Genomic DNA, 24,947 nt, shown 5'->3' with positions numbered 1-24,947 from the left:
GGCCTCATACTTCCCCCTGTAGGAGAGGTGGCAACCTAAGTCGAAAGGTCGACTATGACAGCCGCTTAGTAATTAAAGTTTTATCATGCTGGAGGCTTCTGCCTTCTCCATTATCTATTGCGTGGTTCAGGCAGGCAGATTGAGGAAGAGATTTGTGGGCAAAGAAGTCTGAAAGTTTGTCCTCTAACATGAATGCCCTGATTCAGTAAATGGAAGTTCCATATTCAGAAAACTCGGAGGAAACTTAATCATACAGTACGTGGATGGAAGGAGAGAGATAGCACCTGCAACAGAATATATTTCAACAATGATCTAACACAGATTTAGATGGGTCTAATCCTCTTGTGACTTGTGACATCCCTCCAAGGTCAGAGCGTGTTTTATGGGTGGATAGATGGATACATCATTAGGGGCATGTAGTTTTCTATCACTTGGAATGGAAACATTTTTTCCCATGCTGTACTAGATGGAGTTTCTTAAAAAGAGGCATATATAAAATATGAAGATTTGACATGCAGGGAAATGTTTATCTGAAATATTCACACCTCTGCACAAATTGGGTTGGGACGCCTCTGAGTTAGGGAAGTCTCTGAACATTTTATTGCCAGAAAGGACTGGCAGTGCTATGAGAACATGATTTTCACACTCTGATTTTGGTCATGACTTCTATGTAGAAGCAAAGTGAATAATGGAAAAGTGATCAGTCCAGCCTTCCAAATGAAAAGGTATGAAGCTGCCTAGGGTACTGGTGGCCAACCGTTTGGGCAAACGTGCCACAAGTCCTAAGAATTTGACAGTGCTGTTCTAGTGCCTGCTGGCTAGAATACATATGTTGTTGTTGTTGTTGTTGTTGTTGTTGTTGTTATTATTATTATTATTTCATTTCTGTACTGCCCAATAGTCGAAGCGAAAATACAACATAATAAAAATTGTCTAAAAGAAAAACTAAAACAATTTAAACCCCTAAACCAATTTAAATAAACAAAAATGATTATTTATTTCATTTCTATAGCTTCTATATTTTGGTGTGGCTTTGCCTCTAGTCTGAATCAGGGATAAGACCGTAGCATTGGATAGGAGATGTTAACAGACCTCATTCTACCACACCCAGGCCAACAAACCTGGCTCATGTCCAGGATTGCCACAACGTCACAGTACTGATGCTATGTGTGGAGTGCTGGGCTGAAAACAACAGAATGAAATTTAATAGGGATAAATGCCAAGTTCTTCATCTAGGAAATAGAAACCAAATGCACAGTTACAAGATGGGGGATACTTGGCTCAGCAATACTACAAACGAGAAGGATCTTGGAATTGTTGTAGATCACAAGCTGAATACGAGCCAACAGTGTGATGTGGCCGCAAAAAAAGCAAATACCATTTCGGGCTGTATAAATAGAAGTATAGCTTCCAAATCGCGTGAGGTACTGGTTCCTCTCTATTCAGCCCTGGTTAGAACTCATCTTGAGTATTGTGTCTAGTTCTGGGCACCACACTTCAAGAAGGATGCAGACAACTGGGCAACCAGAGAATGAAACAACTGAGCATGTTTAGCCTGGAGAAGAGAAGATTGAGGGGAGACATGATAGCACTCTTCAAATACTTCAAAAGGTTGTCACACAGAGGAGGGCCAGGATCTCTTCTCGATCATCCCGGAGTACAGGATATGGAATAATGGGCTCAAGTTACAGGAAGCCAGATTCCGGCTGGACATCAGGAAAAACTTCCTGACTGTTAGAGCAGTATGACAATGGAACCAGTTACCTAGGGAGGTTGTGGGTTCTCCCACACTAGAGGCATTCAAGAGGCAGCTGGACAACCATCTGTCAGGGATGCTTTAGGGTGGATTCCTGCATTGAGCGGGTGGGTAGGTGGGTTTGGACTCGATGGTCTTATAGGCCCTTCCAACTCTACTATTCTATGTTTCTAGGAAGAGCATTCTAAAGTTGCTATGCATTATGTTGCCTTTCTTTTCTCTCCAAGAATTAGCAATACTTTTATCTCGGATACAAATGGGGGAGAAATTAGTCCAGACCGCATTTTGATGAGAACTTTCCAAATTTCGCACTTTCAAACCACTAAACTCAGTTACCTTTTGAAATGTGCACTTCTCTGAAAGTCGTAATAGAGCTCTCCAATCAACAATGCATGGTAAGGGAAATAACATCCAACAATGCATTTTAGCATGAAAATCGGTCGCAAAAAATATTAGGCAAAATGCGTACAAAAATGGATGTACTTGGGAGAAATGTGCACAAAAACACTTACGAATTTGCACACCAACTTTAAAAAGAAAATCTCAGACACTGAGATGAATCAAATTTAAGACTAGATAAATTCTCAGCATTTGAGATGAAGTAAATTTAAGATTAGGAAAATAAGAAACTAAGGGAAAAAAAACAAAATGGAACAATTTGTCAACCCCTAACTGGGGCTGAAATGCAGTGGTGGAGATATCCACTTGCAGTAAACTTAAAGGACAGGTGCAGTTCTGGAAAGATACCGAAAATTTAGAGGCTGTCATAAAACTCTGTCACTCTTCCAGAATGTACAAATAACTGGGCCTAAACTGAACACAAAGGTTCTCTTTTGCTTACTTGATTCCAGTAAACTGATTTTATTAGATGTGGCTGATTGTTATCTGCATCTTCAGTTTTCTGCAATGCCTTTTAATGCTCTGCCTTTACTCTAGCAGAAGTTGACCCAAGAAGCATCAATTCTCTTGGGCCCAAAGCATCTCCCAAGGACCCTGTTTATGAGCATCTTCTTCTCAGTTAGATTTAAACTTCAAGGCATTTAAAAGTCAATTTTGTTAAATTTCTCCCCCAAATCACATGCAAAATATTAACTTTTTTTGGGGGGGGGAGGGAGATTTCTACTTTTGTATGATGTTAATTTGTTTATTCCACCACATCCCCAACATGGTGTGGTACAGTTATGTTACAAAATTCCAGAATTCCAGATTCACTCCTTAATCGTGCCTATGGAAAAATTCACCAGGATCTCTAGTCATAAACCTTCAGAGAAGTAACATATTAGCGAACCACATGGGACAAGAAAATCATAGACTTTACTTAAAAGTCTACTATGATCATGGCTAAACGATGTGAATCTCCTTGTTATTCAATTTCACTGATTACCCATTTACTTTGACTTCTCTCTGAATGGCCATCAGACACTTGAAGTAGATGTTGTTTGTCTCATCTCTTGAGTAAGGACAATGAGCAGAGATATCATGGAGGGAACCAAAAGGTCATTGAATCCAAGCCATGGCCAAAGGCAGATACTTCTTTCCGGGGTTGGGGGGGGGCAACTTCCTGGCCCTGAGAGCCACATGCTGTGCTGGTTGGTGGTGCACATACATACGCATGCACATGCACACATGTACAGTTACACCCACACATACACACTACCCTCCATTTCAGCAGGTAGGGATGGAAAGGTTTAAGTTTCTACTCCTTGCCCATTCAGATCAGGAAATGTGATTGCTGGAATGGGGGAGTTTAAAGCCCATTCTCTCCACCCACCAATACTGATTCAAACTTTTGGGATGGTGTCAGGTTAAAGACTCACCCCTCCAATCCCCCAGTGATCCCAATCCAGATCACTGTTTCCCCACTGCTGTTACATCTTTTTGTTCCCGAGGTAAAGGGGTTTATCTGGGAATCTCAGCGAGACAGGACTGCAAAGCGAAAATTTCACTGAAATTCAATTCAGCAGCATCCCTATGAAACCTGCTGTACAATTCCAATTGCCAGAGAACACAGACTGATTGTGAAATGCTCATTTGTGCTACCAGAGCTAAAAGTGGTTAAGGGGCGAGAAAGAGAATTTTTTAACATGTGAATCTAAGCCAACACAACCAGGAAATGGGAAATGATGGGAGGAGGGGAGATAAATATGGAAAAAGCAGAATTTTAATTTCACAATAGTTATTTTCCAGCTGTAACTATTATGAGTATGCTCACTTGCTCCTGTCCTCGGGGATAATTAGGGGGCAAGGACTTGGTTCTCTGCTTGCAATCGGCTTGGAAGTGCTGTTGAATTATTCCAGTCACATAGACTGATTGCTCCAGTAATATAGTATTTGAAGCCGCAAGCAAGGGCTTGTTCAGAATGGAGACTTTGACACAATATGAAAGGCAAGAAGCAAAAACCATAGCCAAGTTCTGTTGAGCCTTTTTATTACCAACAGCTGGATCTGTGTGGCTGATGTTTAAGCATCACGGGGAGTGACAGAGGTGGGGCAATGATAGATGGCAATTTTCTCTTTCCCTCCCCCAATTCGCTTCCAAATGTAAGTTTAATTATTCACCCTGTTTATGGACAAGGAAGAAAAAATTAATACATCTTGGGAAATGATTCATTCAGCTTCTGACAGCAGGCAGATTATGAGCAATATTCACACTTGCTGGTCTGTGACAAAATGGAGTTTTTAAATATTTAGAACTTGCACGTGCTGTTGGCTTGAGGGAAGAAAAAGGGAGCGTTGTAGGAGGAAGGAAGGAAGACAAGAAAGAAAGAAAGAAAGAAAGAAAGAAAGAAAGAAAGAAAGAAAAGAAACAGCAACCGTGGAAATTGAGTATATGTGTCACCTGGAATATAGGTAGCAAGCATCTCATTATCTGAAGGAAGATGTCCACTAGGACCAAATGCAATCAGACAATAAAGCAAAGTCTTTTAAGTTATGAGAGAAAAAGTCACTATAGCTGAAGGATAGTTGAGAGAAAGCAGGGACTAAGCCCTTTTCTACACATGGTCAATTGCTCACTCGTGATTGCTCAGTCACAGTGGTTTGTGGGTCTTTTACATGACCTCCACCTCCTCCTCCTCCTCCTCCTCCTCCCCCTCCTCCTCCAGGGCCTCTCCTGTGCTTTGCAACCATTATCATGGGGTTGTTGTTTTTTCCTAATGAGGAAAGTGTGGTATTTTTTTTAATGGCCTCTATAATGCTATAGAAATCTTGTGTAATTCTTCAATTCTTCTATACCACAGCACCTCCTAGTGGTTGTATAACGGAACATATAGAAAAACAGAGAAAGAAAAGCCCAGGAACAGAAACCTTGGTAAGGTACAGGTTAAAAACCTTCATGTAGAAAAGCCCTATAGGCCAAATGAGAGGCATGGATGTTTATTTAACACACACTTGGTGGTTTGGCTATAAAGCAGATGTGGTGGTGGTTGATGTTTAAAATAAAATGGAGCATCGAGAGAACAGAGAGGGCAGGAGTAAAACCCACCCCCTCCCCTGCCTTACCTTATCACTTTGCATTTGTTGCTTTAAGATGTTTCCTTCCATCCTGGCTCCAATACAGGAAAGCACCAGGCTCCGGAATAACATCTTAAAGCAGTGGAACATGGAGAGATAACGCAGAGGTGAAGGTCAGGTTACTTTCCTCTAAGCTATGAGCCACATCTAGTGTTCAAGTTTCCTCCTGCACCCTGGTAAGATAAACATAGGCCAGATCTACACCAAGCAGGATATAGCAGTATGAAAGTGGAATATAAGAGGCAGGAGCCACACCAAGCAGGATATAGCACTAAGGAAGTGGTATGAAAGCGCTATATGGTCTGTGTCAATGGGCCCCAACAGTTGTCAGTGCACTTCTATACTACTATAAAGCAGTAGTGTGGCTCCTGCCTCTTATATGTTGTTTTCATACCGCTGTCATGGTGCAATATCCTGGTTGGTGTAGATTTGGCCAAAGTTAATGAATTGTAGGTAGGTCTGATGGTGAGCAGTTCACTAGGTTATTCTCTTCAGCTGGATAACCAGATGTTGAGTTATACTGAGAGAACTGTGTGCAAACTGCTTGCCTATCTCCTTCTCTATGCCCCACTTTGGCAGATGATCCTGATCCTCGCAGTTTTGCACCAAAAGCAGGAAGAGAACAAGAAATGTTGCAAACCAGATAGAAAAAGCAAGCAAACAAACAGGCTTATTCAGATGAATACATCAATTCAAAAGAGACAAAAGCAACAGGCGAGATAGCACAGGGATAAGAGTGCCATCACCTGCCTGTCTGCAACCAGGTATTTCATTCCTAACCATAGTACCTATTTGTCCTCAGCAAACGTCCTGCCTTTATAGCAAGGGTGGAGAACTTATGGCCTTCCAGTTGTTTTGGCCTACAGCTCCCACCATCCCTCACCATTGGCTGTGCTGGCTAGGGCTGAAAGACATTGTAGGCCAAAACATCTGGATGGCCACAAGTTGCCCACTTTTATTTTATAGTGTTTCCACTGGAATGTAACGCTCTCATCCCTTCCTTTATCTTAAGACGAATGCAGGCTGTGTGGCTTCAACCCCAAGCTGGCTTTCTTCTCTCCACCACCCTAGCCTGGTTTGGTTAATATTCAGACTAATGAAGAGTTCTGGGGTAATTAAAAGCTTGTTTTCTGACATTTTAGTGGGTCCTAATAAAGATATTGCCCGACTGGGTTTCTAAGATATTGCCCAACTGGGTATCTAAGGGAACTCGTTGATCAAGATTATCAATATCGATAATCTTACCATTAATAGTAATCAAAAGATAGAAAATCAAACTTCATGGATGTCACAAATACAGATCCTTTGGGGTGCATGTCGCACTCTGTAATTATGGAAATTACGAAAAACCCAGGATGTTTTCGCTTGCCCTAGCATCTCCTATTTGCACAATCCTGCTGTAATTATTCTGTACACACTGCACACTAGTGGCAAAGCGGTTTCCAATTTTAATTTTATACGCCTCTTGGGTATGTCATTTTCTTGCTGCTACGAAAGAGCACCAGTGATTTACATCAGAGATGTTAATTACTTCTAAAGGCCAAACACTACAATTCTCATTCCCTTCTTACTTGAGTGAATCTATCATTCGCAGGAGTCCAACCGCAGTTCAAAGGAAGGGAGAGTCTTTGCTGCCATAGCTGTGCTCCCTAACCTACTAGGTTCCTGACCCTGAATGAATTAAAAATAAATCTGAAGCGAGAGGCTTCTCCCTGGCAGACAGCGACCTACGATCCTTTTTCTCAGGTCTCTCTTACTTCACATCCATACTAGATCTATACTACTGCTTTATATGGGTATTGAAGTGCACTGATAACTGTCGGGGCACAATCCACATTCCATATACTGCTTTCATAGTATTATTTCCTGGTTTTTTATTATTATTATTCCACATTATCTAAAACACTGCAACAAATGTCGTTGTGTGTCCTACAAAGTATATAGGTGGAAGAGGGCTATAGCGTTACCATGATGGGATCGTAATGATTTGACACAAGGGGTAGATCTGGCCCCAGTTTGAATGTCACATCTGATGGGGCTTCCTTCCCCCAATTTATTTTATTTTATTTATTTATTTATTACATTTTTATACCGCCCAATAGCCGAAGCTCTCTGGGCGGTTCACAAAAAGCAGGCCTAGAAGTCCAGCTCACCAGGGGAGGCACCAGTCCCCATACCTGAGATGGGCAGCAGGGTTGCATGCAAACCCGGCATTCCAAATATTGGTTTCTAATGGTAAGTGAATAGCGGAGAGTCCAGGATGACGGGATAATGGCCACTCCACACTGTGAATGATAACTTAATTGCTGTGCTTTACAACAAACCCCAAAACTGGGGAGGACATAGACTCATGTGGAAGTATGTTTAAACATCCATGTTCATATGTTTGGGAACCCTGATTGTGCCAGGGTTCCAAAGTCTATACACACAGTGTATGATGTCCGCTCTATAATGCCCACAGTGCAGGAGGGAAGGAAAACTGACAGATTTGCTCATTGTGTTGATATTTTAGCCCTGAGAATAAACCTGGGTTTCTATTTACTTCTATTTTTTCCTCCTCATGACTCTTTCCTATCACAATGTTCTATTTCACTATGACACCAAGTTCATGTTTTCTAGCCAAGGCTTCCCCTTATGTTTCCCTATTGTACCATTTTATTTTCTGTGTTTGCCTAAGAGACCTTATATACCCCAAGAGAATGCTTTACCACCCTTGGTGCAGTGCTCATTAAATCGTAGACCTGGGTACCACATGGGGAGAGACGCAGCTGGAGTTGCAAGACCAAGCAGGCACTCAAGTTATGTAGATGAGGGTGTCGAGGAGGGGTCATGACCAGAGAGTGAGAAGCTCGATTTGTTATCTAGTTCTCTACATTTGTAGTGTCTGATTTATCAATTAGAGTCCTTTTGGATAATCCTCTATTTATGTTACATTCTCTTTCACTGCCGATAATGTAATCACAAAGAAAGCTTCAAGCACCAAGCATTTAATAGATTTCAATTTTCTTTTTAGTCTGTAGTGATGTTTGTCTGTTTAGACTTAGTTTAGATCCCACCGGGGTGTCTAGAATCCATTTAATATAAGTTCTGAAGCTAAATAAGACCAAATTAACATTCTGGTATGAGTTGTCAGCTCTGAATCAAAGGGGAGGTGGCCAAGAAATATGCCAGGGCATTGGGAAGCGGCTACTAAAAAGGCTCAAATGAGCACACAATCTTTTTAACTCAGTTGGAATCACTAAAGGAAGACCATCTTAGGCCATTTGTACACCAGCCCAGTGTAGAGGGAGGCAGGGCCGGTGCCAGGTTTTTTTTGCGCCCCAGGCAAGGTGAGCTACTTTCAACCCCCTATCCCCAAGCGTCTACTGATCCGTGCTACTCGTGGGGAGGAGGGAAGAACCTGGGATGGGCAGCCACGCTTCCCATGGTCTCAGGACAATCCTGAGACTGTGGGAAGAATAGGATTTTCCCAGGAACTATTTATTCCTGGGAAAACCCGTGCTTGTCCCCCTGCTCCTGGGAGTCCCTGGATGCACAGGAACTTGGCCATGACCAGCCCACATTTTCGGGCTGGTGTAGAAACGGCCTTAATCTGTTTTTAACCAAAATGATTGGGATTCCAGGTCCCCTAATAACAACTTAACCAGCATTTAGTTTCCTCAGCATTGTTCATCTAAGGGCCTTTCTCTTGTATGTTTATAGATAATGTGATGCAGCAATAATCGGGGTTGAGGCTAGCAACTTTTTTAAAAAAAATTCAGATTAGACTGGAGACACTGGTGGGTCTTCTGTACTTGCAGCATTTTTATAACTGTTTCCAACTAATCCAGAAGCGAAGTCTTTTTGCACCTCCCTCCTCTGAGTTAGGTAATGATAGCCAACTTTTGCTCTATTTCTTTTCCTTTCCCCCCAATTCTACCTGTTTCTCCCGCCATGGTCCACCTTTCACCAGCAACTGAGATCCTCTGATGATACAGCCTTCCAATCCCCTGCTATGCCATTTCCCTAGTGCAACCTTCACCTCTTTATTTTGCAAACACTAATTCCCCCAATCTCCCTCTTTGCTACTTACTACGCTAGAGTCAGTATACTGTGCCATTTGCAGGTGTGTGTGTTAGGATATTAATTAAGGCATTTTTCTTGTCCGCAATAAATGTGCATGCGTGCATTTTTGAGAACACAACTCTGTAAGAAAGATGAAGTCTGTGTTTGGACATTTAAAGTAAGTGTGTTTGAGCTAATTTTGAGCTAATTTCCCCAACTTAGAAGTAGCTATTACGCATCTGAGTATGAACGTGGTAGATAAATCCACACAGTGAGTACCACATCTCTGTCCCCATAGGTCCGTGTTGCTTGTTACATGTGGGCACACATTGTGATTGAATGAAGTCACACAGCAACAACTGTGTACGTCAATGTACATTGATGGTGCTATAATAATAATAATAATAATAATAATAATAGTCAATGGAGGTAGCAGCTCATGGAGTGGGGTACTCTAACTCTGAATGTTAGAGGGGGTGACCCCTTTTGCGCTCAAGCTTTTCCCCCCAATTACATCCCATGCCAATCTAATCAAAGGCCCTTAAGATGGCCAGGTGTGCATCTTTTTCTGCTGATTTAAATATCTTGCTGACCCACGTACTTACCTCGCAGGGAGAGTTTTTCATGGGAGCTGGAAACACAGCACTGGTCACCACGACTGTTTCTGTGACTGCCGTCTCACTGGTGTTAAGCAAAAGGGCACATTCTGGAGGGGGGGAAAAGGAGGGGGAGATCAAGGTCAGTCCAAGTTTAAATGGAACATTTGTGCAGTAATCCATCCTATTTGGTTTGTTGGCGTGCAGATGCATGAATGAGAATACACATGCAAATGTTAGGTGTCCCCTTATTATAGAGTAAAGGGCTGCAACCCACGTCTTGCAGGCTGCATGCGGCCCTCTGCTGCTTTCTTTGTGGTCCTCCGAGCCCTGGGGAGTCCCCCCATCCAGCCCTGGGGGCCCCCACCCACTGTTTGCCTGATCAGCTGGGCTGCAGAGAAAAGACCTTTGTGTTAGCACTGCTATTAGCAGGGATAACATATGGCTAAAGGCATTTTTCAATATTCTTTGGATGTAGTAATGCAGTTTCAAATACTCTAGGGTCTTTCCTTGGGAATTATATGCAAGCGCTCTGTCTGCTTCCCTTCACAAACAATGTTTATCCCTGGCCTGGGATTTGTTTTCTTCACTTGATCCGTATCAAAAGGCATCCTTTTTTTTTTTTTTTTTTGAAAAAAAAATTGATTTCGAGTGAACCTTTGCTGTTATGAAAGATGCAAAAGTAATATTTCACTGAAGCTGGAGGCTGAAGGTCAATTCTATCATCATAAAGGCTGTAGGAAGAGAAATCCAAAGGAATGGAAACCTTAGCGTTCTGAATTACTGAGACTTGGAAATGAAACATTTTATTCCTCCTGCAATAAGTTAAAACGTTGAAGAACTACAAAGATAATTAACCAGGCTGAGGATCTCTAGACCAGTGGTCTTCAGCTGGTCCAGGCCTGGGACCCACCTCAAGACTCCCAACCTGAAACACAGGACCCACTTTCACAATTCCATATTTGCCCAACATGGCGGCAACAGCTTTCCCGTGACCCAGCTGGACTGATTACGTGACCCACTTTTGGTTCATGACCCACTGATTGAAGATCACTGCTCTAGACCATGTCTTAAAACTTCAGAGAAGGCACACAAAAAAGAAGAAGTCACAATTTCTGTTACACATGGAGGCATATCTTCCTCCAATTCCTGAAGTTTTCTTCTCACCTAAAAGAGGCTTCTATTTTTCTGTCTCATTCTCAGGGTACCTTCAAATTTCTTTTGATGGTGTTACTCGGGCAGGATCTACACTACTGCTTTAAAGCGCTTTATAACAGTTTTATAACGCTTTAAAACAGTTAATGTAGTGTAGATCCGGCCTGAGGTGGCCAAGGATGTGGAAGGTTCTTTCCTCCCTGGCTGCCTGCACTTCCTGAGCTCCATAGGAGAAATTACCTCATGATGCCTTTCCCTGGGCTTTAACTGAGGTGTGGCAAACCAGGGAGGAAGCAGGTGATTGTACGATACCCAAACTACCCCTCATCCACTTCATAACTAAGGTAAGCCCAAGAACCCTATAACTCACTCATGAGAATTTCATCAGGGAGAAAAAATTCTCCTTTGATTTATTTCTTTTAAAAGCAATTTCTTTTCAATTTTCAATGTCAAAGAAATGTTTAGCACAGCACCCAGATGCTTATTATACACATTTTATCCCCAGCCCCTCATAGTATGATGTCACTGTGATGTACCTTTCAACAAACAGAAGTGGTGATTCTGTGGATTTCCAATGTGCCACAGATGAGCCTCTTGGGAAGACAATGAACTTTGAGTCCAGCCACACTCTCCATCTTCAAAGGAGCAGTAGAAGCCAGGGGGCAGATTTTCTGCAAAAAGAAAAGAAAAGAAAAGAATTGCAGGAGACAAAGAACCTATCAACAACACCTGGCCACAGAATAATAGGGAGCATTGCAATGGGTTCTCCTTGGGGAAGGATTTTGTTCCTCCCTATGCTTCAGCAACAAACATGTACAGCGCTTTTCCTACGGGCTCCAGGAGTTCTATACCCATTATCAAAGCAACCCTTACGGTGGTGGTTTCCAACCTTGGCTCTCCAGATGTTGTTGGACTACTGTATCTACCATCCCTGGCTACTGACCATCCAGGCTGGGGATGATGGGGGTTGTAGTTCCTTGGTTTACGAAGTTCTAGGTGTATCGGACAACCGCAAAGTTTCAGGTGTATTGCGGCTGGCTGGCCCCTCTCCTTCCTCTCTGTGCATTCCTTAGTTGTAAGTGTATCATGTGACTGCAAAGTTGTAGGTGCATCACAGTAATGCAACTGCGAAATACCGTGGCTGCAGGTTCCTGCTACTAGCTGCCCTTTCTCCTTCTGCTCTGTGTATTCTTTATTGTGCACGACATATAAACCTGCGACTCCACTCTTGTGAATGAAACAGTGCTACTGCTAGGGTGACCATATGAAAAGGAGGACTTTCAGCAGATGTCATTTGTATGCATGCAGCACCTGGTGAAATTTCCGCTTCATCACAACAGTTAAAGCTGCAGAAGCCCTGCTCTCCTGACCAGATACAAAAGAGGGCAGGGCTCCTGCATATTGAACTGTTATGAGCTTTTCTGCATGAGGCTGTTAATCCGCTATATTTGCTGTCAGTTTTGTTGCAGAACTGAGATCCAAGCACTACTTGAGGAGTATTTCCTTTCATGCTTTTCCTCCAGAAAACCTCTAGGTGACACTGTGGTATAGCAGAATAGCGCAGGTATATAAGAAGAAACCATGCTTTCTTTCACTTTCACAATTAAATGCTGCATTTTCCCAGCTCTAAAAAAAACTTGCTGGAAGTGCTGTTTAGATACAGAAGCAAAATTGGAAGGTCATGATGGCATCTAAAGAACCCATAAACAACTGTGAGTAGGGAATGATGAGTTCACAATAAATGCCTCATGTAGATAAGCCCTTCAAGGGACTGTCTTAGGCTTAGATAGTATTCACTAAGAACTTGTCATTAACCAAGACAATTCCTTGTCTTTATGACTGAACAATTTACTACAAGGAACTGATCGTGCCCCTATCTACAAGGATTGCTCTTTGATTCAGTGTAGCAGGTAGTCCATCCTCACATATATTTACCCATACAGATCTGCCCTACCCACTGAAGTGAGTGAGCCCACATGGGTAGGAGCTCCCTGTTTGCACACACTGGTGGAGCACCAACTCCAATATGGCTCTGAATTAGGGTGCCTGAGTTTATTGTGGCTACTGCACATGATCACACTATTTGAAATCAGTTCTCTCCCAGTGCTTTTATTCCTTGAGTTCTGCAGAGACTGGGGCAGGATCTACGCTACTGTTTTAAAACTGTAATAGTAGTGACAACTGTTGGGGCCCAGGACACACTCCATATACAGTTTTCTAACCGTTTGCAAAGTGACATATCCTACTTGGTGTAGATCTGGCCTGCGTTATTGTTAAATTTCTGCTTTGGCTACAATCATGTCACAAGTTGGGGATCCTCTTTAGACCTTCAGATATTTTTTTTTAAAAAAAGTTGATTTAATGTACTGCTTGCAGTTTTGAAACTCATATATTTATTCAGTTACTGTCTTGCCACCTTAAGAAAGTTTCTGTGCAGAAAGTAGTATGGATTAATTTTTTTTAGCCATTGGATTCCTGGCCCTTACTAAATCAATATTAAGTCTAATGTGCTCATGCTTAAAGTGTTAGATAGGTCCACGGCTCTGCAGAACTCTGTTCTCTCTTCTTTTCTCTTTCTTGTTCTGCTCTACTCCTCTTACCCCTGCAATGGTGCTGTTAAATAAACATTTTATTTAGCCTGTCCTTTCCTTAAAGCTCAAAGTGGGCAACAAGATTTCCTTATCTCATTCACCTGCAGAGACACAGCATGTTATTTGTTTGTGTATTTAAAATATTTTCTTGTCACCTTTCTGCCAAGGTACCCAAAGTCAATAAATCAATAAAATGTTTCAAGTAGAACACTAATTATTAGGTTGCTGCTGTGCCCATTTTTCACCTTTGTAGTATTGGGGTGGAGATGAACCATCCCAATATCACCCAGGACATCAAAATACTAGACCAAATTCTTGAGTGTTGTGATAGCCTACAGATTAACGACTTTATTTATTTAGGTTTATAATTTCAATGACTTTCCACTTATCCATCCATCCACACATAGGGAAGGCTGATCAGTCTATTCCCAGTTCATGTCAGTTAGGCATCTGTTCATTGATTAGTCTGTTCTGTACTGTTTTTCACATACCAATTTGATTTTAAAAATAGGCACAGAAATGTATATTTAAATATGTATTTTTGAATGTCTTTTCTCACAAATTGTACAAGAAGTATAAAATCTGGGTCAAGAGGCAGCTCAACAACCATCTGTCAGGGTGGATTCCTGCACTGCACTGAGCAGGGGGTTGGACTAAATGACCTTATAGGCCCCTTCCAACTCTACTATTCTATGATTCTAAGTAGAAAACCTGGAGGATAACTGTATTCTGCTCAACACAATGGTCTGGGAGTTGCAGGTCAGGTCAATTTACTTCGAAATGAGGATCAAACAAAATCCTCCAGAATCCTGAGCCATCCATCCCATTCCAAATGCTCAAGACAAAGCTCCGTAAACCACTAAGCCCTTGAAGTGCCGGGGGACATTTCAGCTCAAGCCAGACATCTGTGTGTGCTCAGCTGCACACAGGAGTCCCTTGTGCAGTTATTCCAATGGAGGGAGCTAATCGGCGTGTGCAAAGAAATATGCACACAAATAGAATTAAATTGGGGGGGCGGGCGAGGGAAGCATTCTGGCCAAGCAGCTCCACGAGCACATCATTGCTCTTGTGCATGGCAGAGGTTTGTGGATTAGGGCACATGTGCTTGTGCTGCTACACACTTCCACAGCTCCTCTTCTAAAATAAAGAAATCAACATTACATCTGAGCTGAAACTAGCAGCAAGACAGAGGGTGTCAAGACAGTTGCCTGGGTCATCCCCATCCTCTCCTCATGCCGCCGCTCTGCTCCACTGAGAGAGAGGGCAATGCAAGGCCATTGTCTGGCCTCAGTGCTATCAGCTCTCATTGGGTATGTGTGGCGTTACACCCCACAAGTCAATTCCAAATGTATGTCTGTGGTTTGTAAGTCTGTGGTTTTTAGAATGTTGGCCTGAGTGGGCGGAGTTAGAATGTCTTGGGAGGGGGGAGGAGTGATATATAAGGGAATGACGGAGGAGATTGAAAAAACTTTTCAGGGAGACTTGTTAGGTACTCTTAGAGTCTTTAGTGCTCTCTGTGTTTATGATACTTAAGTTCTGTGAAATTTGAGAGTCAGTGTAGTGAGTGGTGTCTTTAGAGTGTGGTGTGCACATAGTGGATGTATATTAATCAATACTGAGAATAAAGAAAGCTCAAGAGTGATTGTGTGAGAGAAAGGAAAGCGCGTATGTGAATGAGTGACAGGATTGTATGAAAGGTTTCAAAAAGGTTTTTAAATATTGTTATTTGAAACAAAGCTTATGAACTTTTAAAAATAAATTTTGATTGTTTTGTTTTTAACTACCACAAAAATCCCACGTGTCTGTTTGGCAGTTATCATCTTAAGTTTACACATTTAACACCCACTCTGACAATCATTCACCTAAGCAGATATAACTCACAGCGCATTATTATATATATTAAAATCCTTCTCCATTTTAAACCCCTTTCTCCACATAGTTTGGAGGAAGGTGGTTCTTACCCCTTGCCTCAGGCGTATCAAGCGGTGGTGCTTGGCTTGAGCAGGGAGTAGCCTCGGCCGGGTCTGGTGTTCAGAGCCTGTGTCGTGGCAGTACGGGGTACCACAACATCATCACACTAGCTATGCTTTCCCTGCTTGACTGAGATCACATAGCCAGTAAGAAGAAGACATTGTTTAAAATGAATGACCTGTAGCAACTCAGAATATGCAGTGGGGACTATTTGGGGAGCAATGAGCATATCAGCCCCCCTACTTTTCTTGTTTGCCTGAAAAAATGTGGCGCAGTACTAAAAGAAATATTTGATTATAAAGCTTTTCCCTTGAAAGAAGATGCCACATTCATTCTTCTTTCATTGAATTTTGGTCTCTAAATCAGACAGAAGAGTTTGTCTCTTCCTCAGGGTGCTAAGTTCTGAATAAAATGTCAGAACCAAGTGCATCCAGAATTTTTCTTGAAACAGCTCAGTGTGCAGTCCAGTTTAATTCAATTCAGTGCCTGCTGTACAGTATACAGCATGCTGTAAACAAGCCAAAACAGTCAGGGGGAGACATTCAAGCATCAAACACTGCCTAGGGCCCAGGGAAAATAGGCAGGAAAGCTTATTGTGCAAGTAGAAATAGAGATGTATTAAAAGAACAATTGCTAGCCTAGTATACTACTTTCTTCTGTCATAAATATGTCTTTATGAACCTCTGGCTGTCTTGTACTCCAAATATACAGACTTCTTCACTTATTGTAATGTTTCCTCCATGTGGCAAACCAATGACAACCATTTTTTGCAATTCCACCGCAAGCTTTAATGTTCCTGGTTTGCATGTCAGACTACATTGTCCTGATTCTCTTTTGGTTTTCACGGGTCAGAATAATCCAGATTAGGGAAGTCTTTGCACAGACCTCACCAAAAAAGCTTGCTGTGGTTATCATATGCAAGTTAGAGTGGGTTCACATGTGCATGTTGATCATGCAAAAACTGAAATATCAAATGCACACGAAAGCTATCACAGTTCAAATGTTACAGATACAACTTTTGTATCACCTCATTCACACCTAGGGGCTGTGATATTTTCATAAGATATAGGAACTGCAATTAATTTTAACTATGGTTTATCTAACCAAGCTAAGATAATAAACCATGACTTTAAGTTGGTTTGCCACACAAACCATGGTTCAGATGAAATAAAAACCTGCAGTTAATTGAAAATCTAAAGGGTAGTGAACCCAATGCTTGTTCACCTAGCACTAAACTAAGATTTAGTGCTATATCCAAATGCAGCCAGTATATCCATGGTTATACAGTTACATATAGAGAGAGCCCGTTTACTATAGTGATGTAGTGGTTAAGAGTACTGACCTAGACCAAATCTCCACTCAGCCATGAAACTCACTGTGTGAACTTGGGCTAGTCACTATCTCTCAGCTTACCTTCCCCACAGGGTTCTTGTAGGGCTAACAATGGAAGAGGAACCATATATGGCACCTTGAGCTCCTTGGAGGAAGGACAAGATATAAATAACCAGATGTGTTGGAATACAACTCCCATCATTCATAGCTGGCATGGCCATTAGCCATGCTGGCTAGAAATTATGGGGGTTGCACTCCAGCATATGTGGAGGGCACCAGTTTGGGGAAGGCTGGTTTAGACCTTGATCCATCTCAGCAATTTCAATTTTCAGAGTCAGTACGACAAGCATTATGCATTATATGACTATGTAAAACACTTTGGGGCAAGCCATGGCCCTCGACTCCTCTCTCTGCAGCTGTAAGGGCATATGCATTATGAGGCGTGAAACTGACAAGAATTTAATGTATTTTGTAGAAGTGATTAGTTCTGTATGTGTCATGAGCTAACTGTGAGTGCTAAAAAGTATGCTTGAAAATGAGGCAGAGAAGTTTGGTTAATTCTTGGAAGCAAAAAGCTTCTTAGCTTAAGGGAATTGGGGGGAGTCATAACAGGGCTTCTGAAGTCAGTAGCAAACCTGGCTGCATTAGGAAGTAGCCCTCCTAGGATTAGATGCTAAAGCTACATGCAGGAGCATGATCAGGCTTGAAACTTTGGTTGAAGTCACCGACAGAGATGTTATAAAGAGTTTGACCTGATTGAAAAAAAAAAAGATCCTGGAAGAATGAGAAACCCTCCAAACTTAGTTAAATCTGTTCATCATGCCTTCTACATAGGTAAAAACAAAATCTTGATATTAACTGTTAGACTGAGGGCAACGTGAATTTTACTGCGTTAACAATATGCTTGCTACTATTTCTATTATAGTCTTGGCAATACGACAACAGGATTGCTCCTCAATAAATATAAACCCGAATTTCCTTTGATTTGAATGTAGGGTAAGGAGCGTCACACTGCAGCAGCAACAGCGGTTTATTTCCTGAATTTTTTTTTTTCATAGTGAGTTATAAATGCGCATCTACGAAGCTACGGAGGAGAGAGGAGTGAAGCTATCAGTTTTATATACGGAGCTCCACAGATTCATATAACAGATAAACCGGGAGCGGGCGGGGGGGGGGAGGAACGAGGCAGCAGAGGGAAAGGAACGAGGCAGCAGAACATGTCTCCTTCCTCTAGCTGCCCATTTCCCTCTCTTTGTTTTTGTGAACCACCCAGAGAGCTTCTGCTATTGCACAGTATAGAAATGCAATAAATAAATAAATAAATAAAATTGTTTTAAGTAGCTTTCTCTGTGGAGCTCCGCAGAATCAGAGAATTCAAACTAAAACTGGCCTGAAGGAACAAGGCAGCTGATTGGTGGGAAATCGGCCAATCACGTTATCCTACCCTCAAAGCTCCGCCCACATGTCAACATGCGATTTAACATCCCCAAAGACACATAACCATAATGCAGTGCAAACTCAGACGTGATCTAAAACTCGCGGTAAATTGGGAATGCGAAGATGCACATTATCGCGTTAAAAACCCAGCGCTACAGCGAATGGACGGCTGCATCATGTGTCCTAAAATGTGAATATGCACATTTAAGTCGGGGTAAACAAGCTGTATAGACAAGCCCTTGTAGTATTTAGGAATGTTTACAATCTACCTTATTATGATGAAAGCATGTTAGACTGTTTGAGCAATAAATATATCTTCTTTAATACCAAGGTCTGGCTTGGGAGGAGCTTCAAGGACCACTACCTATATGTTAATCCTTGGCACCCAAAACACTCATGTGGAGTTTATAAATCTATCACTGAGTTGGGTCTATCCTCAAAGTGGCTATTTCCTCATTTGGCCAGGTGAATCACAGATGCATCTGTTTAAATATGGGGAGCAAGCTAGTCAGATGGAGGGGGAATGAGATACTTGTCTCACAGTCTGGGGAACCGCTGGGGTGCCCCACCCACTACATACAGCTGATGGGACATCAGCTGGGGGCAGGGAACAGATCACTGTGTCTCTGCTGATAATAGCAGTGAGAAAACAGCAATCTGGGCATAGGATCCAATGTTACTCCTGGATAGAATAGACCCATTGAAACGAATGAAACAAACTAAATTAAGTCCCATTCATTTCAATGGGTCTGCTCTATGTAGGACTAGCGTAGGATGCTACCCTGCATAAGGCTTGCTGGGTTGGCCTCGCCCCCACCCCTCCAAATGATCCTGATACAAATATCAGAACTACTGGATGGGGAGATGCCTTGAACTTTCTCCCCAAAGTGATGCCATCCCCCAATCGCTGAGGTTTAAATATCCCCATCCCTCTGCACTGAGTTGTGGGTGGGTGGATGGGTGGGTGGGGGAAGTGTGTGTTGGTGTGTGTGTGTGCCGTTGTCAGGAAACCCAGCCCTTTTTGGTCTTTGTGGTGCACCCAACTTGTCTTGCATTTCTCTGTGTTTTCTCTGAATTCTGGGAACGTTTTCTGTTTTGTTTTGTTTTTAATTTGCAGAAATGGACATTAGTGCAAATTGCTGCCATGATTTACATAATTTGCACAAATCGTGGCTATAATATGTGCATATATCTGTTTCCAATCATCATCATCATCAATGGAAAATCCGCTAGCTGGCCTGACTCAGTCTGGCCAGCTAGTAGAAGACGAGCCCATGTCTATGGGGCTGAGCTGATGAAAGCTCATTGACCACCACCCTGAAACTGGATTGCTCCAATATCTTTAGCGCACACATGTATGTGTGACACCCCCCCCCCCCCCAACCCCAACCATATAGCACCTCCGGGTCAAACAGGCTGCTCACCTCTTATACAAAAAACTCTTGTGACATTAAAAAAAGACTTTAGGGGTTTGAATCCTCTAGAAGCCTTAAAAACAAAAACACCCCCTCCTACTTTTGAAACTGAAGGCAGTGCTGAGCCACTGATTACAGCTCAAATGCCTATTGGGTTCTACTGATTAATTGTTAAATTATTCTCTGTATTTCATTATGGATTGTTCTTGGATTGCACACATGTAAGGAGCTTTCCTCTTGTTTTGATTCAGAAAAGGGATGAAACAGCAAAGAGTGGTTAGCTGTAAAAGGAAATGGATACTTCTGATTTCTTCCTTGTGGTAGTGCTGGCCCATATTTTGTTGTCTCAGTCAGAGCAGCAAATGCCCCCATCCTCGTCAGGGTACACAGCAAGCACACAAGGCCAGTCACGTTAAGTTACTTTATCACCCATAGCAGAAAATCCCACAAGCACCTCTCCCCTTCTCTCTAGCAGTAAAATTATAATAATATCTTACTCACAACTTGCTTCCTCTTTTCATAACACCCAAAATTATCTTCCTGAGCTGACTATCTCCCTGTGCGTTATGGTAGGGCTGGTCCTGCATCATGGCCAAAGGCTCTTTCATGAAAAGCTAAAGTACGGTTTAACATTACATCCAAACCAGGCCATTGTGGCCACAATAAACCACAGATACCTTGTTTTGTTCCACTGCTGTGGTGGATGGTTGAATGGTCTGTAATTTGCCATTTTACAGGATGGTTACACTACTCACCATCTTAGGTGAAATACTTTGCAATACTTTCCTATTGAAAAGTAGAAGCTATTCACATGCTTAGCTGTGATTGTTTTGAGCAATAAAATGATTATTACCATAACAATATTGATTTATTATTACTTATAAAAAGATGGTAGTATACAAACAAAAATAATGATAGTCTAATTCAAAGTACACACTTTCTTACAAATATTATCAATTATAGTAATGACAATAACACTACAAGGTTGAGCATTCATTCTTTTTGTCATCCACAAACAGAACATACTTCTGGATAATTTAGTCTGCATCTAATATAGCTTTTTCACCCCCCTTTCTGCTACTTGCCAAATCCTGGTCATACAGGCATCTACAGATATTCCCCAGGTGATTGTTACATTTATGTTTGCTGCATATAATAGATCCAAAAATTCCAACTCACATTCTTCCAATCCCCTCCGTAAATCACATAATAAAGCAGTTAAGAGGTTCTGGGAAAGTTCACATCCTGCAGTACTTTTTATAAGTGAAATTATACCCCCTGTCATGTCGTAAGATTTCAGCAGAACAACCAGAAATGAATAAAATCTTGACAGACTTGCCTAACACATCCAGAAGGTTTGGTGGCTCTAGTCATACATTATCTGTGTTGTATATAGCAGGGGGAGGTAACCTGTGGCCCTTCATATGTTATTAAACTCCAACTCCCATCAGCCACAGCCAGTATGGCAAAAGGTCAGGGGTGATGATGATGATGATGATGATGATGATGATATTTATTTCTGTCCCGCCTTTTGCCCAATACTGGGCCTCAAGGCAGCCTTACAAAATTTAAAACATACATTGTAAAACCTAGGAAAAGAAATATACAAAAAAAGAAAAGAAAAAAAAAAGGATGGGAGTTGTAGCCCAATAACATCTGCAGAGCCACAAGTTTCCCAACCCTATTATATAGGAACAAAAGAAGCTGCTTTATACTACGAAGGGTGAGAATTTCATTTCAGTTTGGTTTTGAGATTAAAAAAAAAATGAACATGGGAGAAACTGAAACTGAAAGATGTGTCCATCCAGACCCAGGGTTTTTATGTGCTTTGCTCTGAAAAGGCTGGCTTTGAATCCTTGCATATTCAACCATGTTAGTGCATAAGAACGGTTGCCACCTCTTTTTTCTGACAGGCTCTTCATATGGAAGACACAATGGAGGCTGGAGGCTCCAAATTCGGTGGGGCTGTGAATCCATTCTGGGTTTTAGTTAGAGCCAGCCAGAACGCTAAAGGAGCTATCCAATCAGAGCCACCAGCCTCCACTGGGCAGACAGGTAGTTCCCTCCACACTTGGAACAGCTTTACAAGTTGAATTTGACTGGTGCAGATGGGTGAGAATTTCACTGCAGTGTGTTTTTGAGAAGAAGGTACCAAATTCTTCATATTTGGGAGAGAAAGAGATTTTTTAAAAAAATGAATCTAGGGGAAAACTCTACTTTATACCAAATCAGACATTTATACCAAACATTGGTTCAGCTAGTTCAGTATTATCAATGTTGACTGGCTGGAGCTCCCCAGGATTTTGGACAGGAATGTTTCGCAACCCTACCTGGAGATACTGGGGACTGAAGCTGACACCTTCTGCATGCACAGCACCGCTGACCCACACCCTGGACACCATTTCATTCAAATGTGTAATGCTGAATTTTGTTACATATTTATGGAATGACCTCAATGTCAATATCAAATGATGTGCAGTCACGTGGTATACATGCAAGTTGTGAATCAGCCCTTAGACACATTTCACTGTCTGGCTAAGAGCTGGGAGCTTCTTAAGAACATAAGAAGCTGCAGCTCGTGCAAAATGCAGCAACCAGATTGATTTCGGGAACCAGAAGGTTCGACCATATAACACCTGCTCTGGTCCACTTGCACTGGCTGCCTGTATGTTTCCGAGCCCAATTCAAGGTGCTGGTTTAAACCTATAAAGTCTTACAGGGCTTGGGACCACAATACCTGACGGAACGCCTCTCCCAACATGAATATACCCGGTCACTACGTTCAACATCTAAGGTCCTCCTCCGATTGCCTACTCCGAGAGAGGCTCGGAGTGTGGCAACGAGGGACAGGGCCTTTTCGGTGGTGGCCCCCAGACTATGGAATGATCTCCCTGATGCGGCTTGCCTGGCGCCAACGCTACTATCTTTCCGGGGCCAGGTTAAGACTTTCCTCTTTGCCCAGGCATATGGCAGCACACCTTAATCAACCACATTGATTTTTAACGGTTTTTAATGCTTTACGTGTGTATGTTCTGCATTTTAGAATTTTAAATTTTGTATATTCGTTTTTATCTCAATTTTAGAATTTCTGTAAACCGCCCAGAGAGCTCTAGCTATGGGGGTGGTATATAAATAAATAAATAAATAAATAAATAAATAAATAAATAAGAAGAGCCCTGCTGGATTAGACCAAGGGTCCATTTAGTTCAGCATTCCGAACCAGCTGCCCACAGGAAACCCACAAATAGGACATGAGTGCAACAGCACCCTCTCACCCATACTCCCCAGCAACTGGTGTACATAGGCATACGGCCTCTGTTACTGGAGGTAGCATATAGCTATCAGGGCTAGGAGCCAGTGATAGCTGTATCCTCCCTGAATTTGCTGAATCCCCTTTTAGAGCTATTCAAAGTGGATAACTATGGAAGTGAATTCCATAGTTTAACTATGTGCTGAGTAGGGATGTGCGAAGCTGGGAATTCTATTCCATTTAAACTTGATGGGATTCTGTAGCGTTTTCATTCTGATAAGTGATAATTATTATTTTTTAATTGGCAACCTTGCACAAGTGCACATGATCACAAGTCCGCCTGGCGCCTACACTGTACTCCTTTCGTCGCCAGCTGAAGACCTTTTTATTCTCTCAGTATTTTAACACTTGATTTTAACTTAAATTTAAATTTTACTGTTCTAATTTTGTATTTTAATCTTATATCAATTTCTGCTGCATGGTTTTATCCTGGTTGTGCTTTTTATACTGTATTTTGTATTTGTGTTTTTAGACTATTGGTTGTTTTATTATGGTTTTATTTTTTGTGAACCACCCAGAGATCTTCAGCTATTGGGCGGTATAAAAATGTAATAAATAAATAAATAAAAGTCTGCCTGTCCGCGATGTAGCCCCACACATACACATTCCCCTCTTGTCAATATCCTTGTCAGATTCATCCTCTCCACACACACTACCTCTTTTAGCCCAGCAGAGCCATATCCCATATTCGTCCAAAAACTCGCCAATGTCAGCCTCCAAAACTTGGCCAAAACTGTGTCAATTTCAGCACTTCCACTAGTGGAGTGGGGAGGGGAATTGACAAGTTCATTGACAAGTATGGAATATGGCTCTGCTGGGCTATAGGAATGAGTGTGTGGAAAGAATGAAACTGACAAAGCTATTGACAACAGGGGAATATGTTTCTGTGGGGTTACACAGTGGACAGGTAGACTTGCACTTGTGCACACTTGCACAAGATTAGCAATAATTTTTTTTTAAAAAAATACACCATTTGGGCAAATTTCAAGACCCTAAAAAAATTTAAATGTTCAAATTGCCAGCATGAAAAAAAATCTGGAATCCGTATATTGGCTTAACTCACTACAGACTGAGTCGATGCCAGTGGGGCGGGGGAAATGGATTGAAATTTGCAGGGCCAAACCAGAAAAAAAATCATCGAGTTTTCACCCCCCACCAAACAGAATTCTCATACATCTGGGACACTTCGGGCAAATCTACACACAGTCTTCGGGGCGCCTGGAGTGCGCCTGCAGTGCGCCCCAAAATCGATGCTGTAGACAGTACCTTAAGCGTTCCAAGAAGAGGAGGAGGAGGAGGCGGCCCCGCATCACCCCTCGCGGGGACGGGGTGAAGAGTTGCCGGGCCCAGTGGCTTCGCCGGGGAATCAGCTGCGTCCTTGGCGCTGCCCACCTGCCCACCGGCCTCCTGTTGCCGGCGAAAGAGCCACCTGGGTCATAGAGCTCGGCGGAAGAAGCCGCCGCCGGCTTCTTCCGCCGAGCTCTCCGACCTGGGTGGGCCCGGGTGGCTCTTTCGCCAGCAACAGGAGGCCGGCGGGCAGGTGGGCGGCGCCAAGGATGCATCTGATTCCCTGGCAAAGCTGCCGGGCCCGGCAACTCTTCACCCCGTCCCCGCGAGGGGCGATGCGGGGCCGCCTCCTTCTCCTCCTCCTCCTCTTCTTGGAACGCTTAAGGTACTGTCTACAGCATCGATTTCAGGGCGCACTGCAGGCGCACTCCAGGCGCCCCAAAGACTGCGTGTAGATTCCCTCTTCGTGAAGAAGTACTTTCTTTGATCTGTCCTGAATCTCCCACTAGTTAGCTTCATGGACTTCCATAGACTAGGAAG

The 24,947-nt window shown here is 42.5% G+C and overlaps 1 protein-coding gene across 1 annotated transcript in view; it reads right to left on the bottom strand.

The window, feature by feature from the left end:
* ALK (ALK receptor tyrosine kinase) overlaps window positions 1–24,947 on the bottom strand; it is a 710,717-nt gene that overhangs the window by 118,027 nt on the left and 567,743 nt on the right. Inside the window, exons 8-9 of the mRNA XM_063125395.1 lie at window positions 11,601–11,735; window positions 9,919–10,019 (exon numbers count right to left, since the gene is read on the bottom strand). Of these exons, the coding sequence (XP_062981465.1) occupies window positions 9,919–10,019; window positions 11,601–11,735 (236 nt within the window). The remainder of the gene's footprint in view (window positions 1–9,918; window positions 10,020–11,600; window positions 11,736–24,947) is intronic.

This window comes from Elgaria multicarinata, chromosome 4, assembly GCF_023053635.1.
Source record: "Elgaria multicarinata webbii isolate HBS135686 ecotype San Diego chromosome 4, rElgMul1.1.pri, whole genome shotgun sequence".
Lineage (NCBI taxonomy): Eukaryota > Metazoa > Chordata > Lepidosauria > Squamata > Anguidae > Elgaria > Elgaria multicarinata.
This window is presented reverse-complemented; position numbering and strand designations above follow the sequence as displayed.